This window comes from Triticum aestivum, chromosome 2B, assembly GCF_018294505.1.
Source record: "Triticum aestivum cultivar Chinese Spring chromosome 2B, IWGSC CS RefSeq v2.1, whole genome shotgun sequence".
Taxonomy (NCBI): Eukaryota; Viridiplantae; Streptophyta; class Magnoliopsida; order Poales; family Poaceae; genus Triticum; species Triticum aestivum.
The window spans coordinates 756,045,981-756,066,796 of NC_057798.1; the positions used below are offsets into that span (position 1 = coordinate 756,045,981).

A 20,816-nucleotide genomic window follows, 5' to 3' on the forward strand; every position below is an offset into this window, starting at 1 on the left:
AAATTCAAAAAATGGAAATAATTATTTAGTAACACTAATATTCTTTAATAATTATGTAGCAACATTAATACTTCTTGATCAAGTAGTTTGACCATAGCTTGACCAGATTTAACCAAAATTAAAAAAAACTGAAATTTGAGCATATCTTTTTTTCCTTTTGGAATTTGAGAATTCTAAAAAATTGCAAACAGGCCGTAGTACCGGTTTGTGTCTCCAACCGGGACTATAGGGCAAACCCATTTAGTACAGGTTCGTGGCATGAACCGGTACTAAAGGTTAGCCCTTTAGTACCGGTTTGTGCCATGAACCGGTACTAAAGGTGATCGCGGGGCCCCGGCCTGATGCCAGCCTGCCACCACCCCTTTAGTACCGGTTCGTGGCACGAACCGGTACTAAAGGTTCAAAACAAACTGGCATTAATGCATAGCTGTTCGAACCGGCACTAATGGTACCATTAGTACCGGGCCAAAATTGAACCGGGACTAATGTGTCTCACATTAGGTCCTTTTTCTACTAGTGTCACATGTCTTGAATTATTTTGATCATTTTGGTAACATCAAACTAGGTTGCATAAAAGTATCTGCTAATTGGGTTTGACCTTTTTGAGGAATGCTACTACAGCACTTCAAAACTACTAGGCTGTTTTCATCAGCAGCATGCATCTGACCACATGATGGAACTCTGTAATACAAGAGTGTACGATGCATTCCTGAGATTCTAAGGGATACCTGTGGAAGGTCTACGATAGCTGATTTTAGAAGATGCATTTATTGGTCCTGGCATTATGGTGCACATAGTCGCTGCTGATGATGAAATACTGGACAATGACAAGGATAATTAGTTGTTACAGAAACTCTAGCATGAGTATTGTTTATTTGACATTAATTGGATTGGATTACACATTTTTCTTTGCTTTAACATCAGTATTGCAGTTATCTAGACAGATCACCTGCAAACCATTTCGTGCATATCCCGACGGCGATGAGGTAGCCTCTGTGTTGTTGTTGCTTGATGTTAGTATTTTTTTGATTCGAATTTGCTTTGTGTGACGTTCCTCATGTAGGAATCAGTTTCAATGTGGAGTGGATTAACATTTTGTTTCAGTTCAGTTTGCAGGCCTTACTGTCTGCAAATTCTTAACATACTTTCATCATATGTGCATCCATAGCAAATACTTTGATCGGAATCATAGACTGCTCCAAGATTACGTTAGTTGCATAAGTGCCTAGCTCCAGTTGTTGACATAGAGGACTAGAATGTCACATGTGTAGTCATGTTTTAGCAATGCCACAGAGTATCTAGCAGATAGTAATTTTCTACATAACCTGGAATGTTCTTCTGAACTGTAATTTTGAATGAGCCACTATCTGATATTTAGATCTAGCCAAAAATGATCATGACTGATATAACACATTCTCAGAATGCTACACTTTCAGTGCATGGCTTCAAATTGCAGCCTTCAACTTGAACATATACAGAATTTGCATGTCAAAAGAGGGGAGGCTGATGGCTATAAAAATTGGAGCTTCGGAGTGGTCTTCACACCCCGTTCGCTAAACTCTTTGTATAGTTGCCGCTGAAATCCTCTTTCCAAATTCAAGGACATCAAGCATCCCATCCTCAACTGATTGCGCTTTATGCAGGTTGGGACTTTTGCTCTGGGCAGACAGTTAAAGCAGGGGTCATGGCTACCATATCCAGCCTATATTGTACAAGAAACTTATCCTGTTGAAGTGTTGATACTTATTGTTGCCATGCAGACTAAAAAAATCTTTTCCAGTGCATGTAGTTGGCCTCCTTTCTATGTATTTCTGAAACTGCAACCTTTTTTCTTACTTTTAAATCAAGAATTGGTGCATAACAAAAAGTGCTTTCATTATTTTTCCAAGGAAAATTGTAATTGATATTTTTAGAAAGGAAGCATGAAGAAGTTGAGAACAACACATAAACTTCAGATTAACACTCCAAAAGCAGATTGCTATTGATTGACGACTTTGAAATAGCTTAACTTTATCTAAGGAGGTCACTGATTCGAGGGGTCATAGCGTGGACACATTAAAGTCAATTTTGCTGCAAGTTTCTTTGCCCTATTGTGGTAGGCAAATATTTTTAGTGGGCTACAGTTCATATGATTTCTTCAACTGTAACTCGAGTATTGTTCATATTTATTTTACTTTTTGTTATTCATGGCAACTATCAGTTTGTGCCTGGCAGATTGGTGAGATGACTCTCCACCTTAGACCATCGCCATGACCCTAGGAGGGGGGCTGCCTTTACTCCATGTCACTCCACAACGGTGCGAGACACACTGAAGCATCCGCCATACCATCGGGGCCACTGCCTCAGTGCTAGATGCTAACCGGGAACCATTGGTGTTCCCCAAACTCATTAGCGTCGGATGTTGCCACTGGCGCCATGAATCTCCTCGTGTGATGGCCGTTGCCCTCGCCCCAGACATAAATACTTTTTGCAATGTAAGCGAGTGTCTAGCTTGCACGCGCGGTGCCGACGCTCGTAAAGATGCACCCTTTCCCTATAATTATCAGCGGAAAGCAATCGTTGTTCGCGGGGATGCTGCATTCAGCAAGTGTGGATGAGACACGAGTGGCATCCACCATCATTACAAGGCCCCGTGATTACAAGTCGATGCATGGAGGGGCTTGTGAAAATGAGGTGCTATGGTGTGATGACCAAGCTCAACGCCTCACGTTAGACGTGTATAGATGGACAAAGTAACAATGTTGATGGTGGCAAAGAGGAAAACTGGACTTCAACAAAGTTTCAAAATTTTAAAATAATGAGAATTTGAAATAAAATGTTTAATAAACTAAAAAAATGTGGATTTAAAAAATGTTTCCGTTTTTGTAAAAAAAATGTTAGCTTATTCAAAAAATATTCGAAATATTGAAAACAAATGCGCGTGAAATAAAAGAATTCATGATTTTTAAAAAGTTTGTGTATTTTTTTAATGAAATTGAACAAAATTTTGCCAATTCAAAAAATGTTCAAGAATGAAAAAATATCCTAAAAATTCAAAGACTGTTCATGACTTACAAAATAGTTTATTCATTCATAAATTTTTCACAAGTTCAAAAAATTATCACGCATTTCAAATATGTTCGTTAATTTCCGGAAAAATGTCCGTGGATTGTAGAAATGTTCACTGATTCAAGAAAATGGTTTCAGAAAAATGTTCACAATTAAAAAAAAATGTTTGCAAATCGTATAGAATGTTCATGAATTAAAGAAATTTCTTAATTTTAAAAAATATTTGAAAAATTGTAAAAGTGTACATTAATTTAAAAACTGTTCACAATTAAAAATATGATCACGATTGTTTTTCATGATTTCATGAAATCGAGAGTGATAGCGTACCTCGATGATGCAGCAAAATGTGGTCATGACCATTGAATATTATGAAATATATTTTTCCCGTTGCAACGCACGGGCCCTTTTTCTAGTTTGACTAAAGTTATGAATAATAGATTTATTTTGAGACAAATGTAGTACTAAGTATCTGAAGGCATACACCTATACTATACAACAGTTATACATAATACTAATGAATTCATCACTAAAAAACATAATATTAACTAGTAAGATGCCCGTGCATTGCACGGAACATCAAGATTGGGGGTGGACGGCGCCGACAGCGGCCATCACACCAGATTGTTTCGTGGCCTTCTGGATGTGGTGGGGAAGAGATAAGATTGATTGTGACCCGTGTGGTCAAGCACTATCTCTTGCGCAGGACCTTGGCATCAACCGTCTGTGCATTGCGTCGGACTGCGTGGAAGTGATCGACAACCTGTCACGGCCTTACTCTAGGGAGTATATCATGGTTGTTTCAGAGATCAAGACGACAGTATCCTCTCTTTTTTTTCATTTGAGAAGACGGTGTTTAGACATGAAAGAAGGAGCTCCAATGGAGAAGCCCATCGACTCACTCGTAGCAGTGTGAGGCAAGGCACTGAACGACGTCTGTGGCTCCTTCAATCCTCCTTTGTGTATTCCTAAGGATATATTATTGATAACGAATAAAGAGCAGTCGAACACTAAGAAAAAGATACGTTCGCTAAAAAAGTTTTGGACGTACCTTTCCCTAAACAATGCTTACTGGTACGTTCCTAAAAAGCAAGGCTTTGCAAGTATTCTCTATACTAGTATACTAATATCTGTACCAAAATTAAGAAGATACCCAGGACTCTCAAGGGGTAGAGAACCTCTCTCCTTCAAAGAACTACAGCACCGAGCACACCTCAACTTCTTCTACTTCTGCCATCCACAACAACAGAAAGAGGAAGGAGAATGTTCCACTCGTTGAAACTGAGGTAAGAAGAAGGCGTAGATTACAGAAACTATCTAAAGGCTTTAAGAAAAATGTGTGCAAAGACAAAGAATGCCTGGCTTGTCATGTTGCACCTCCAGTCCTCTCAACTAAAATTATTAAGAGTTTGAACACCTCATTTTGCAAGGTGGCTAGAAAGGATACCAGTGAGGAGTTGCTGAGCAAGAAAGCAAATAAGGGGAAGTCTGATGATCAAGCACTTGAGGGTGCCAAGCAGGCTAAGGACAAGAAGAAGAAATGATAGTAGTAGCAGGATTACTAGAACTACCTTTGAGTGTAGTGAGCCCCTCTGTTCTAGTGGTTTTGTAATGCAATGAACCACATGTACTGCAAACCTATTGCTCATCACCTCTATCATCATTGCCCTGCTTTTGTCACATTTTTTGGACTTCCTTCTTTGGTGTTTGCTAAACATAGTTTTGATGTTTTGGTTCACGGAAAACAGTATCATGGCTTCTCTCATGTCTCAATTGAGCAGAAACTGGAACATTCTCAACTGGAATATCAGGGGTCTTAACGACCCTAAGAAGTGGACTGCTATTTCTAATAAAATTGTTGAATCTAGATGCTCCATTCTCTGTATGCAGGAAACCAAGAAAGAACTCATTGATCCATCCTTTATCGAAAATTTCTGCCCTCGGAACTTTTCTAAATTTTAATTCCTCCCATCTATTGGTGCTTCTGGTGGCCTTCTGGTTGCCTGGAATGACAATGCCTTTTCTGGACAACTCATTCACTCAAACAACTTCTCCCTCTCCATTCAGTTCACATCCAAACATAATGGGGATTCTTGGTTTCTCTCTAATGTGTATGGACCTTGCCAGCATGATCAAAGAATGTTATTCCTGGACTGGTTTCAGAATTTTCAGCTGCCTGATGGTGCTGAGTGGAATTTTATGGGAGATTTTAATTACATCAGGTATCCACATAATAGAAACAGAGATGGAGGTAACTTCAATGAAATGCTCTCCTTCAGTGAGGCCATCAACAAACAAGCTCTTATTGAGATCCCCCTCAAAGGTAGAAAGTACACATGGAGTAATATGCAGGATGCCCCATTAGTTGAAAAATTGGACTGGTGTTTCACTTCTGAGGCTTGGACTCTCAAGTACCCTGCAACCTTTGCACATCCATTGGCAAAGACCACATCATATCGTATCCCAATTAATGTCTCTATTGGGTCCAACATTCCTAAATCTAATGTCTTCAGATTTGAGAATTTCTGGCTTGAGCACCACCAATTCAGAGACATTGTTCAAACTATTTGGGTTTAGCCAGTGGATGAATCTGACAGTGCCAAAGTGATTGCAACTAAGTTTAAAAGGCTGAGAAAAGGGCTAAAGAACTGGTCCAAGGAAATTTCAGACTTGAAGAAGATTATTGATAATTCTAACTTCCTCATCCTATGCTATGACCATATGGAGGAGTTTAGATCTCTATCAGATGAAGAGATTAATGGTAGGAGGATTCTAAAGGAGCACTTTGCTAATACATTGGAAAATCAGAGGAAGTACTGGAAGCAGAGAGCCACCATTAGGAAGATTCAGATGGGTGAAGCAAACACTAAATATTTTCAAGCTAAAGCCACCATCAAGTACAGGAATAACTGCATTGCCATGTTAAAGGATGACTCTGGGTTTGAACATCATGATCATCATGCTAAAGCTGCAGTTTTATACAAAGCATTTAAAGATAGGATGGGCACCGAGGCAACCACACATAACCCACTGTTTCTTCATCAACTGCTCACTCCTTTGGATAATCTGTCAGAATTGAAGTTCCATTTACTAAAGAGGAAATTGACAAAGTTATCAAGCATATGCCTGCTGACAAATCTCCAGGCCCTGATGGATTCAATGCTGCTTTCCTCAAGAACTGTTGGGATATTATTGCACCTGATTTTTACAAGCTCATTGAAGATTTTCATGCTGGGAGAGTCAATCTACAGAGTATTAACTACTCTTTTATCGCCCTTATTCCCAAAAATGATAATGCATCTTGCCCATCAGAATTCAGGCCTATCTCCTTGCTTAACTGCACCTTGAAGATCATCACCAAGCTCCTGGCCAATAGACTTCAGAAGGTTATTTTAAAAATGGTTCACAGAAACCAATATGCCTTCTTGAATAACAGATGCATACAAGACTGTTTGGCTTGGGCTTATGAATATGTACACCAGTGTTTTCACAGCAGGAAAGAGCTCATCCTTCTGAAGTTGGATTTTGAAAAGGCATTTGATATGCTTAGCCATGACACTATTATTGAAGTTCTTCAGGCCAAAGGATTTGGTTCTAGATGGATCTAATGGATTAAGGTGATTTTGGCTCTGGGTTTTCCTCTATTTTACTTAATGGGGTCCCTGGTAAACAGTTTCTTTGCAAAAAAAAGGTGTGAGGCAATGAGACCCACTGTCTCCATTAATCTTTGTCATCGCAGCTGATGTTCTGCAATCTATGCTTAATGAAGCCATGCACAACTCTCTTATCAGCACTCCATTGAGGCACAACTCTAGCCCAGACTACCCCATAGTCCAGTATGTTGATGATACTATCCTCCTGGCCCATGCAGACTCCAGACAAGCACTACAGATCAAGAATTTACTCAACTACTATGCAGATTTCACTGGGCTCAAGATCAACTACTCAAAATCCACTCTGGTCTCTATCAACACTCCTCCTGAGAAGATGCAAGAATTATCATCCTTATTGGGCTGTCAGGTTGGTACTCTTCCACACATTTACCTGGGTATGCCATTGTGCAATGTCAAACCAAAACTTGAAGACTATGTGCCTATGCTTCAAAGGATTGAAAGAAGACTATTAAGTTGTTCAACTCTTCTTTCCTCTAGGGATAAGCTCGCCTTGCTCAGATCTGTTTTCACCAGTATGCCAACCTTCTTCATGTGCACTCTGACTATTCCTAAGACAGTGCTTAAACAGATCAACACCTAGCTCATGAATTGTTTCTGGAGGAAGTATGGCACATAGGATAGAGGTTATGTTCTCATATCTTGGGAGCAAGTATGCAAACCTAAATCCCATGGTGGTCTTGGTGTGCTAGATCTTCATGCCCATAATAAGAGTTTGTTGCTGAAATTCCTACATAAATTCCTCAACAAGTCTGATATACCTTGGGTCAACATCATTTGGGAATCCTACTACCAGAACACTTTACCTGGAGAGAGAATGGTGGGATCCTTCTGGTGGAAAGCAATACTCAAATTGGTTCCTACTTTCAGACAACTGCATGTATGCCAGGCTGGGATGGGTGATACAGTGAGGATCTGGAAAGACACATGGCTTGATACTCCTCTTCAAATTCAGTACCCTGAGTTGTTCTCTTTTGCAATCAACAGAGAAGTTACTCTTGCTTATGTGTAGCAACTTGAGGATTTTAGCCAGCTCTTTCATAGACCTTTATCACTGGAAGCCTACACTCGGTTAATGATATGCAGATGCTTCTTTAGAATAGAGATAATTCTACTGACAAAGATATTTGGTCTTCTGATGGAAACTCCTCAAAATTTGCATCAATGAAGATTTACAGAGAGCTCATGGGGCCAAGCACTGCACATTGCCTCTTCCAGCGGCTGTGGAAAACTGCATGTATGCTTAGACACAAGATCTTCTTTTGGCTCCTTCTTCATGATAGACTCAGCACAAGGAACATGCTACATCGAAAAAACATGTATCTAGAGGATTACAATTGTGCTCTTTGTGGTGAAACCACGGAAGAAACCATTCTGCATCTTTTCTGGGATTGCCAGTTTGCATGGACTTGCTGGAATTCAATTATTCCATAGAAAGAAAGGGGCATTTCAACCTATGATGAGATTCTTCTCTCATTGTGCAAGCTACCACGAATATTGCTATGGAAATTGTTGTGATGGGATGTTGGAGCATCTGGTTAACCAGGAATGATAAGATATTTAGAAGAGCAACAACGCATCTGGAGACCTGGAAATTCTACTTCAAAGATAGCCTGCACACTACCAACATTAAAGCCAAGGAACAGAAAGCCGCATTGATCCATGATTGGATAGTTCAGTTTCTATAATTGCTTTTATGTTTTATAAAACTGGTATTGGTTGACCCACTAGTTTGGGCCTGTTATAACTTTTGTACTTTGATTAATTAATGAAAATTACCATAGAACGATTGTTCTATGGTTTCGGCTTCAAATTTTTTTTAAGAAGATTACGTACTTCAAACAAAATTTCTAAACTTTGGCACTTGATGTTTGTTAAAAGAACTATTGCTAAAAATATTTAAGAAACAAAAATGTGTACGAAAACCCCATACATGAACATATATAGGATTTGGAACCTTTTTAACCCATGAATATTTTGTATACACCAACTTATATTTTTCAAATCCATGAATATTTTTAAACACATGAACATAATTTTCTTGAACCCATGAACAATTTTTTGAACCTCGTGTTGAATCAACAAACCTATTTTTTTAATCCACGAACATATTTTACGGAACCCATGAACATTTCTTTTGAATCTGTGATCCTTGTTCTGGAATCCTTGAAGATTTATTAATCCTGCAATCATAATTTTTGAACCTTGTGGACATTTTTTTAAACTTCATGAACAATTTGTAAATATGAATAACAATGTTTTGTTTCTCCTAATTTGTAAACATTGTTAGTCACTTTTAGCAAACTATGGTAGAATAAAGAAGCGCACTGCAGTGTGGCTCCGTTCAGGACCGGATGAGGTACCCGACCTTTTAATGTAGACTTGGCTGCCGCTTGATGAATGAATTTACTTTTCCTCACAAAAAGAAAATTGTAAACATGAATTAAGCATTCTCCGAATCCATGAACGCATTATTCAAGAACAATTTTTTGAACTTCATGAAAAAGTTTTCAAACTACGTGAATAATTTAATATGAACGAAAATATTTTTGAATCCATGAATGTATATTTTGAACCCATGGACAATTTTTGAACCTCATGAACTTTTAACTGCATGAACAATTTTTAAATATGAAGGAAACATATTCTGAATCCATGAACATATTATTCTTAACCCAAAAACAAAGTGGTAAACCTCGTGAGCATTTTTTTCAAATGACGTGAAATTTTTTAAATATGAGCAAAAAAATTACAAAATCCATAAACTTATTAATTTGAACCCAAGAACACTTTTTTCAAACCTCGTGAACATTTTTTAAAAACTATGTGAAGAATTTTTTAATATGAACAAAACATTTTCCAAATCCATGAACGTATTATCTTAAACCCAAGAACAATTTTCTAAACTTGGGACCATTTTTCTAGATGCATGAGCCTATATTTGAAGTCCATGGTTCTTAACCCAAAAACAAATTTGTAAAACTCGTTAGCATTTTTTCAAATGACATGAACAATTTTTAAATATGAGCAATTTTTTTACAAAATCCATAAACTTATTAATTTGAATTCAGGAACACTTTTTTCAAACCTCATGAACATTTTTTTAAACTATGCGAAGAATTTTTTTTAATATAAACAAAACATTTTCCAAATCCATGAATGTATTATCTTAAACCCAAGACCAGTTTTCTAACTCGTGACCATTTTTCTAGATCAATGAGCCTATATTTGAAGTCCATGAACCTATATATTTTTAAACTGCACGAAAGAAATTCAATATGAAAAAATTGAAAAGGGAAAAGGAAACTTAAATGAAAGAAACAAAACATAAAAAGAAAAAGAACATAAAAAGGGAATATAAGATGAAATAAAAGAAATAATAAATAGAACGGAAAAATATATAGAACAGAAAAAGGAAAAATAATAAAGAAGAAACATAACAAAACCAACATAGAAAACCGGAGCAGCAAAAATCAACCAAGTAGCAAAACTAGCGTTGCAAAAAAGAGCTACCATGGAGTGAAATGGGTCGGCCCAGCGGCCAAATTCTTTAGGGAACGCGACAGTTCTGCGCTGCATCAAGCGCTATATAAGATCTGCCAGCGTCGCCGCTTGTAGAATCGACACGGTTGGGCTGGACTGTGTATTGGGCCGCATGCATCATACAGGTGACAATAGGTGGCCCATTTTGCAGGGGGCTAAATACTTAGGCCCATTATGAAGCATCCAGTCACACTGCAACAACTAGTTTGTGTGCTGCTGCGGCCCAGCTCATGTGTTGCTGCTACAGCCAAGATCTGCCGGCGCATGCCAAGTTACACTGGGCCAAGACTCCACGAGAATGGTACTCCTGACCGGTCGAGGTAAAAAAATTAAATGGCATGACATGCTTTCCCTCGCAAAGAGCAGCATCTCGATGGCGGCGCCGACAATCACGAGGACATCAAGCGAGATGATGGAAAAGCTTCTGACAACCGGTGGAAGGAAGGCCAAGAAGACACCTAGTCACCAGATTGAGGCTCATTGGGCAGCGTCGATGAGGATGTGCAGCTGGCGCAGCGAGTTGAGGCCGCCAACAGGGTAGACGCAATTGTCGCAGATGATCATGTTGACTCGCTGACACAAAGTGTGTGTTCCGGGCATCATCATCCTCGGTGATATTGGCTCACTAGTAGAAAAAGGGTCAAATGTGAAGCACATTAGTGCCGGTTTGTAAAAAAACCGGCACTAATGTGATCAATAGTGCCGGTTCGTGGCTACGATCAATAGTACCGGTTCGTGTTGAGCCTTTAGTACCGGTTCGTGCCACGAACCGGTACTAAAGGGGTAGTGGCAGGCTGGCGTCAGGCCGGGTTCCCACGAGCCCCTTTAGTACCGGTTTGTGTTACCAACCGGTACTAAAGTTCTAACCTATAGTACCGGTTCGTGCCACGAACCGGTACTAAAGGGGCCTTTAGTACCGGTTCGTGGCACGAACCGGTACTATAGGGGCCAAGTTTCAAACTCTACTCCCCCCCCTGTGTATCGCCATTTCAGTTTTGAAAAAATCAAAAGAAAATGATAAAAACTTCAAAAAATAAAATCCTTCGAGAGGTAGTTATATTACTATATCTACTAGTTAGGAAAATTTGAAAACTTAAATTTAGACATGTTTTGCAAAAAGTGTAGGGAAAATGTAAAACGGCTATAACTTTTGCATACGATGTCGGAAAAAACGTATAATATATCAAAAAATTCAGCACGAAAATCCGCATCCGATAGAGACCGCCTACGGCCTGTTTGGAATTTTTTAGAATCCTCAAATTCGAAAAGGAAAAAAAGATATGGTCAAATTTCAGTTTTTTTAAAAAAATTTGGTTAAATTTGGTCAAACTACTTATTCAAGAAGTATTAATGTTACTACATAATTATTCAAGAATATTAGTGTTACTAAATAATTATTTCAATTTTTTGAATTTTGGTCAAACTATGGTCAAACTTATTCAAGAAATATTAGCGTTACTAAATAATTACTGTTTTTTAGAATAATAGTTTCAAACTCAAACGGTGAAATGTGTGACTTCATGCTCAAGCTAAACTCCTGAGGGTTAATAGGATTGACATCTTACTATTGTCAGGAAAACAACAAGTGCAGACTTGGAAACGAAGGAGAATAGAACCCGGAAGTTAAGCATGCTCGGGCTGGAGTAGTGAGAGGGATGGGTGACCGGTCGGGAAGTTAGATGATTTGGAATGAATGATCCACACTTGAGCAGTTAAGAGAGGTGATTAGAGACTAAATCATCAAATAATTCAGAAAAATTAAAAATCGAAAAAAAATCAATTTTTTTTTCCAAAATTTTCAAAAAAAATTCAAAAAAAAAACCTTTAGTACCGGTTGGTAACACCAACCGGTAATAAAGGTCCCCCATACTAGGGCGCGAGCTCACGCCACGTGGTGGCACTTTAGCGTCTGTTCGTGCCGAACCGGTACTAATGGGGGGGGGGGGGCTTTAGTGCCCATACTTTAGTGCCGGTTCCATAACCGGCACTAAAGGCCCTTACAAACCAGTTTTAAAGCTCCGTTTTCTACTAGTGGCTATAGGTTGGCGCTCAACGTGTTTCTATTCGAAGAACGTATTGCATGTACGTGGAACCAACTCAACACGTGAATATGTTTGTTAGAGAAAAGGGATAGAGCACCAGTTTAAAATGCTAACAAAAAGCCATAAAAATCATACCAACTGGGGCACTTTGGCAAAGTGTCACAAAAGGTCATAACTTGGCAAAGTGCCATAAAAAGTCATACCTATTGGGGCACTTTAGCAAAGTGCCACAAAGGCTTAATAGCTATTGAAGCACTTTGTCAAAGTGCCACAAAAGGTCATATCTACTTGGGAACTTTGGCAAGGTGCGAAATGTTATAACAATTGGGGCACTTTGGCAAAGTGCCCCTAGTTGGAAGCGTTTAGGGCACTTTGAAAAATGCCCCAACAAAGTGCTTCTAAATTTTAATCGTCGTGTAGTGGTAGCTTGATAGGTTGGAGCCCTAGTTGGTGGGATGGACTCAATCGGCCAACACGAGGCAACTTGATCATTCCATCGATTATGTGTACTACCAATCGCCACCTAGCATGGGATATTATTCCTCGTGTCGTGCTCCTTTCATACATGACGAATCACGTATTACACATTAGCTACCAATCGCCATCTATCCTGCTATCAATGGATCTCATGTTTTTAAGGTAGGATAATGGATCTTATGATCATAGTGAGTTAGGCACACGTCGCTATATATGCACTGAGGGTCCAAGTGAGCTGAGAAATATCATTGTGCATTCGCGCATGTAAGTACATCCCCTCCCCAATTGTTGTGGATACAAAAGAAAATATAAGTGAAGGTGGGCACAGACACACTCAAGTGTGTGCTTTATTAAAACATGGAACTTCTAGGCGAGGTGTGTGGTGACATGATGCGACGGTTCACAAGGCAACATTAATTGTAGTATCACATCATTATAAATATTAAATGTATTTATCTAGTTTATCTAAATGTGCAAAAATATTTGTAACTAATAATCATTTTGTCCACTTAAGAATCATTGAAGCTTAAGCATCCCACTGGTGATTGTGTGCACCGATGAAATCCCTGAAATATAGAAAAGTGAGTAATGATGACTATCAGTTATTCAATAAAGTGGCATGTTCTTATTTAACTGCATTAGTTTTATGAAGATTCTTGGATGGAGGAGCAAAGGATTTCATTCTGAATTATTTTTACATCAGTTATTGATTCTGCTAATACATATTCTACCTCACATGACCCCGTCAGAAACAAGTTTGTTTTACGTATGCCATGTACTCAAACAAGTTCCCCACAAAAAAGAAGTTCCAAAATTCCGGGTTCGCATTTCCTGACAGCTGACAGACAATTGAGCGTCTTTCACTGAAGTTGTGCGTGTGCTCAATCAATCTTCAGCTGTGTAGACTTCATTGAACCTGGTTCGCAGAGCTGTTCATGTGAAGACTCCGCACTTCATGTGTTCGGTTCTTGAGTGTGCTGCTTCCGTCGAGTACATCCACGAAATGAATTTGTTTACTTCTGTGTTCTACTCCCATTTCAGTCTTTTACGATGCTATAAAACGGGGTCACAATCATTCGATATACATATTGTAAAAATACAAAATAAAAAAAATTGGAGATACATGAGCACGCCCTCATGATTTTGCTGTGCCGCTTCAGCAGAATAGAAGTGCAAAGTCTCTGCAGTTCTCGGTTCCGTAGTAATTCGTGTATCTGACAAACGAAAGAAATTACTCAACAAGGTAGTAAGAATATCATGAGAGAAGTGCATATTTCAATCTCGAACTCTTGCCCTAGTCTAATTTACAACCCCGAACTCCGATATCGTCTAAATTACAACCCTCAACTCTCAAAACCGGCCAGGATTCAACCCTCCCCTCTCTGTTGACCGGTTTTGACCAGTCAACAAGTCAGGTCAGCATGCCACGTCAGCAAAAAGTTCATAATTTCTAGGAAAAAATAAAACAATTTTGTAAAATTAAAAGTAAATAAAAAATAAATTTCCGGGAAATAAAAAACAATAAAATATAAGAAAGAATTCCTAAAAAATAGGTTGCAAAAAAAATTAAAGTTTCCGAATTTGAATTTTTATTTTTCCTGGAATTTTTCCTTATCTTACAGATTTTTATTTATTTGTTCAGAAATTTTTGAATTTTTTGCTAACATGGCATGTTGACTGGACCCGTTGACTGATCAAAACCGGTCAACAGGGAGGGGAGGGTTGAATCCTGACCGGTTTTAGAAGTTGGGGGTTGTAATTTAGATGGTATTGGAGTTCGGGGTTGTAAATTAGACTAGGGCAAGAGTTCGGGGTCGAAATATACACTTCTCTAGAATATCATTACTACTTCCACAACTTCATATGTCAAAGGCCAGTGATCTGCGCCGGCGCACCGGCCCAACGTTTCGGCCGGTCGCGCGCGGGCCGTCAGATCAAACGCGGAGACCGTCAGATCTAGGTAAAAAAACGATTCGCTCAGCTCCCTTCTTCCTCTCGCAGAAACGTTGTCTCCTCCCCCCCGAGCGCCGCCGAGACCACGCCATACCGCGCGAGAAAACGGCCGAGCTTGAAGCACCACCGCGGCGTTCCCTCGTCGCCGGTGGGCGCCCTCGCCGGCCTTCTGCGTTTGCCCAAGAACAGCGATCGCCATGGATGCAGCTCCGCCGCCCGCGCTCGTCGGAGATCCGCGCTCGCCATGGATGTAGCTCCTCTGGCCGCGCTCGCCATGGATGCAGCTCCGCTGGCCGCGCTCGCCATGGATGCAGCTTCGCCGTCCGCACTCGCCATGGATGGATCCCGCCTGCGCACGCCATGGATGCAGTTCCGCCTCGCTGACGATTGACTGGTTCCAGCAAATATAATTGGCCGTTGTAGCATTTTTCGTTGTTGGTCGTAGCAAAATGGAGACATGGTTGCAACAAAAAAGAATGGGTTGTAGCGAACATTTGCATTCTAAAAAAATAAACGGATGTAACAAAGCCCGTTGCCGGACGTAGCAAATACCTATGACAGTTGTAACAAAAAGCCGTCGTCGTCGTCGCGGGTCGCAGCTCGGCCATGATGGATGTAGCAAAACATTATGCCGGTTGTGGCAAAAAACGGTGCTAGTTGTAGCAAAATCCTGCTACGGTTGCAGCAAAACATCGTTGTCGTCGTCGCGAGGTCCGAGCTCCGCCTGATGGATGTAGCAAAAAGCTTCGCCGGTAGTAGCAAAATTCAACTATGGTTGCAACTTCCCCTTGTTGTGCAGTGCCATTGAAGCTTTCTATGTCTATGGTTGAAGCTTTTTTGAATGGCCGTTGAAGCTTTTTTAGGTGACGGTTGCAACACTTCTATACGCGGTGGATCCGGGCATGGCGGGCAGGCAGTTATGGCGGGCGGCGAGGGAGCGCCCTGGCCGCCGGCGATGGAGCTTGTGGTGGCCCAGTCGCTGCCCGGGAGGAGGAGGAGGGGAGGGGATGCGCGCCCTTGAAGGCTGTAAGTTGAGGATGGATCTGGCCATCGCAGCAGGCAGCCATGACGGCCGGCGAGGGAGCGCCTGGCCGCCGGCGATGGAGTTCGTGAAGGCCCAGTCGCAGCTCGGGGGAGGGGAGGTGCGCGCACGTAGGCTGAAGGTAGGGGATGGAGGCGCGTAAGGAAGGAGGCGGGGATGCGGGGGCGCGTTTGCCAGCGTGGCGTGTGAACCGGCGGAACGGTTCGGCCGGTGCGCCGTTTCTAAACACTTTCCTATGTCAAAACGATTTTCCAACCGATTGCATGAACCTTCCAGAAAAAAAACGATTACACAATCTTCCACAACAGTGAGGACACGAATAGGCCGTCAACTCGGGAAGCTAGCTCCAGGCATCATGAAACACGGTGTCAGGCGGCTCAGGCGTCACCTTCACCGTCGTCACTTGCGTTGTGGAAGCGCAGCGCCGGCGCGTGCGGGCAGAGGAAGACGGCCTCGCTGGTGGCACGCGGCGACCCACTCGCGGTAGACCGCCCGTAGGTAGCTTTCCTCGCAGACCCGGCACGACACCATGGCGATCCCGTGGGTGGTTTCGATAGTGGCAGTCGTTTGGCCTATAGTACGTTATCGACTGCGCCAACTGTTCAGCCTTCGGTCGAAATTTGGTTCACGGACGACCACGTAGACATAGGCGTGGGTGGTCTGCGCACCGAGCGACATCATGTAGGGCAGGCAGGCCGGCCAACATTGCATCTGCAAGCTAAGGTGGAGCACACGAGGGCCACGGCCGCCGCTCATGCGCGCAGCGGATGTTTGCTGCACGAATTGCTCGCGGCGCGGCCTGAGCCGGCCGGCCGCACTCGCCAGCGCGCTAGTCTGACCAACACTGCATGGTTTGTGAGCTAGCGCTGCGTTTAATTCCCGCCAAGTTGGAACTGAGTGGAAGGTGCAGGCAGCATGGAAATCAAAGTTCTGTTTGGCCACTCAATCCATGTCGACGGAGACAAGGCACGTATAATCTATCCTGAATCTTGCGATGCCAATTGCTAGAGAAAGTACGAACTAGTCTAATGTTGTGCGTTCTGTTGAGCAGATGCAGTGTGCATGTGCGAATCAACCTGTGGTTGGATGGTTAGAGGGACAATGATATCTTCAGCTCATCAGAAAGTCTTATTTATTTCAGAATTTCCGGCGATGCGCTTTTAGTGGAAGGAGACGTCCCGTCAACGACGAGGCGCCAAAATGACTTCGTAAATTTCAAGATGACACGCCAGCTCAGTCTCTCGGAGGTGCTCATAGGATAGGGTGTGCGTGTGTGCGTTCATAGGGGTGAGCGTATGCGCGTATGTATGAACGCTTGCGTCTGTACTGATGTTCAATAAAAGATGCAGTGTGCATCTACTAGGTAACTTCGTATACGACGCAGAGGCAGTGCGTATGTACTCCCTCCGGTCCTTTTTACTCTGCATATAAGAATTGTCTGAAATCAAACTTCTTAAAGTTTGACCATATTTATATGAAAAAATATCGACATCTGCAATACTAAAGTCATACGATATGAAAACTTAAGTCATAACACATCTAATAATATTGATTTCTCAATGTGGATGTTACCGCTTTTCTTTAATAAAGTTTGTCAAAGTTTACGAGGTTTGACTACAGACAAATCTTATATGCGAACTAAAAAAGACCAGACGGGAATACTCCCTCCGTTTCTTTTTAGTCTGTATATAAGGTTTGGTCAAAGTTAAACTTTGCATAGTTTGACTAACTTTATATTAAAAAATATCAACATTCACAATATGAAATCAATATCTTCAGATGCACCATGAAATGTATTTTCATATTATATAGTTTAAGTATCGTAGATGTTTATATTTTTTAATATAAATCTGGTCAAACTTTGTGAAATTTGACTTTAACCAAAACTTATACGTGGAGTAAAAAGAAACAGAGGGAGTACTAATTAACTTCGTATTTGCAAAACAACATGAAACAAGAAACACCACACACATTTATTTCTGATTGGTACAAACTAAAAAGACACGACCGACCGATCAATGCTCTCATACGTAGAAAACAGAACACACTCAGATGACCCACACAAGCAAATAAAAGCAAGCATGGAGCAGTGGATATCGACTTCTTGAAACCAACACGCGAGAAACACACATATCCAACGAAGCTAGAGGTCTTGCATGCACGAAAAGACCTTCCGCGCGCTCACTAGCAGGCCTTTTCCCTGACGCATTGTACATTGTCCTGGGCACTTTTGCCCTGAGCCTTCCACACCTTCTTCATCTTGCAGAGGCACGAGTGGCCTCCAAAGGCTATGCAGCAGTCCACTTGAACCTTAATGACATTACCCGCCGAAATATTTCTGTCGGCAATAGCAATTTTCATACCTTCTCCGAAGCTCTTGAAACATGCATTCACGACGTTCTGATCAATACCATCGCACACCGGCGCACCGCCGGCGGCAGGTACCTGGCCAACAGCGACGGCATACATCAGCACGACCAGCGCTGCCACGGCAACAAGCCTCGGAAGCATTACTACTGCCATGACCAGATCGATGCAGGATATAGCTGATAGCAGGTGGCTGCACTCACTCACTGCTTAAGCCTGATGTGGGTTGTTTTCGTGTAGAGGTCTGCCGAGCTAGAACTAGCTTTTGTAGAGCTAGGTAGGCGTGGGCATTTGGAGTCCTAGCTGAACTCGATTAGACAGCACGTGGCTACTATGCTTATCACGTGGGCTAGCAAACGCAACCTAACCTGACATATTATTACTCGTGTTAAGCTCCTTTTTCATACGTGACAAATCACGTATTACACATTAGCTACCAATCACGATCTATCCTGGTATAAATGGATCTCATGTTTTTGTGGCAGGATAATATATTTTTCAAAAAGAAGGGTAACCCTGCCTCTGCATCAAAACGATGCATGTAGCTATGTATATTAATAATGTAAAATCCAGCAGGATAATGGATCTCATGATCATAGATTTAGGCACACGTCGCTATATATGCGCAGAGCGTCCAACTGAGCTGAGCAATATCATTGTGCATTCGTGCCTATAAGCACAACCCCTCCCCGATTGTTGCGGACACAAGAAAATATAAGAAGTGAAGGTGGGTGCACTCATGCTCAAGTGCGTGCTTTATTAAAACAGGCCACTTCTAGGCAAGGTGTGTGGTGACATGATGCGACCATTCACAAGGCGGCATTCATTATATTATCACATCATTATATATATTAAATGTATTTATCTTGTTTATATCAATGTGCACAAAAAATTGTAACTAATAATCATTTTGCCCACTTAAGAATCACTGAAGCTTAAGCATCTCACTGTGGTGATTGTGTGCACTGATGCTGAAATATAAAAAAGTGAGTAACGATGACTATCAGTTATTCAATAAAGTGGCATGTTATTAATTATCTAACTGCATTTGTTTTATGAAGATGGAGAAGCAAAGGATTTCATTCTGAATTATGTTTATATCAATTATTGATTCTGCTAATACATATTCTACCTCACATGATCCGGTCAGAAACAAGTTTTTTTAGGTAGGCCATGTACTCAAACAAGTTCCCCAAAAACAAATCCCCACAAAAAAACATAAGTTCCAATATCCTGGGTTCGCTTTTCCTTACAGAAAATTGAGCACCTTTTCATTGAAGTTGTGCCTGTACTCAATCAATCTTCAGCTGTGTAGACTTCACTGAACCTGGTTCACAGAGTTGTTCATGTGAAGACTGTGCACTTCATGTGTTCGGTTCTTGAGTGTGCTGCTTCCGTCGAGTCCATCCACGAAATGAATTTGTTTAGGATGTGTCTGGTTACCTACATCACTTTTTGCCCCTTTGTGTACTTGTCCCAGTTGGTTCTGATTGAGCATATGCAGGCAAAAACTATCATTTGCATGTTGATTGGTTGTCTGCGTCCCCTATGTGTGCATCGTAGCAACGCCTCTACGCATTGTGTTTGGTTGCTCGCATTGGTTGTGCTCATACTAGTACACGTTGTTTGGTTGCATACACTGGACTTGATTAAGAGTTAACAGCTACACATAACAAACGGAGTTACATAGTGCCATGGCGATTGCGGTGGACGGTGGTGGCGACGAAGCGATTCGACGGTGTCGGGTTCGTGCTCGGCTGCGACTGCAAGGATCCCAAGTCCGTGTCGTCAGCGGTGGCCTTCTCGTCTCTGCGCTCCAGCACTAGTAGAAAAATGATTTTTAGTACCGGTTCGTAAGGACCTTTAGTAACGGTTCTGGAAACTGGCACTAAAGGGTGGGGACTAAAGGTCCCCCTCCTTTAGTCCCGGTTCAACACGAACTGGTACCAAAGGCCCACCACATGGCACGAGGCGCGCCATGGTCTGAGGGACCTTTAAAGGATTTTTTTGAAATAAAGCAAAAACAACCCGCCTACTGGGCCGGCACGGCCTGCATACGACTAGAAACCCAACCTCTAGTTGGGTCAGGATACAGGACCGTACGGCCCAGTAGGCCCCACAGGGCAGAAGACTTGCAATAGGCCCACAAAGGCTTGCTTAGAGAGGAGCTCGACACGGTAGCCGCGGCAGGGCTTATAAACCGGTGCGAGCTCCTCTCGATTAGCGAGGTGGGACTAAACATTGTGCACTATGGGTGGCAGCGCACCACCTTAAGTACCGGTTGGAGCCACCAACCGGTACTATAGGTCATAAATGAACCGGGACTAACGCATAGCCGTTTGAACCGGGACTAATGGTACCATTAGTGTCGGTTCATTTACAAACCGGGACTAATGTATCTCACGTAAAATAGTTTTTCTACTAGTGCGGCACGGAGGCGTCAACAGTGACCACAACCACGTCGTAAACACAAATCCCGTCCTCCTCGACCTGACCTTGAGATCTTGATCAGATCAAGCTGATCCAAGAAACAGGTCGGCCACCAAGCTCTGTTCGGTTGCCGGCCAGGACAAGCATGGAGGGAAAATGTAGTTTGTGCTTGTGGTGGCGTTAGTCTAGTAGGACATGGGAGAGGAGATTGGGAGGAATGATGTTGGCGGTGGCGCTAGTGCAACA

General features: G+C 41.8%; 1 protein-coding gene across 1 annotated transcript; it reads right to left on the reverse strand.

The window, feature by feature from the left end:
• Positions 1–17,722: 17,722 nt before the first annotated feature.
• LOC123042485 (uncharacterized) lies at positions 17,723–18,428 on the reverse strand. Its single transcript, XM_044464929.1, has one exon. It carries the CDS (start codon positions 18,294–18,296, stop codon positions 17,958–17,960), a length of 339 nt encoding a protein of 112 aa, XP_044320864.1. The 5' UTR covers positions 18,297–18,428; the 3' UTR covers positions 17,723–17,957.
• Between the last annotated feature and the right edge of the window lie 2,388 nt (positions 18,429–20,816).

Excerpts from the sequence above, each read along its gene's own strand:
- LOC123042485 (XM_044464929.1), bottom strand. The coding sequence starts at position 18,296 with ATGGCAGTAGTAATGCTTCCGAGGCTTGTTGCCGTGGCAGCGCTGGTC.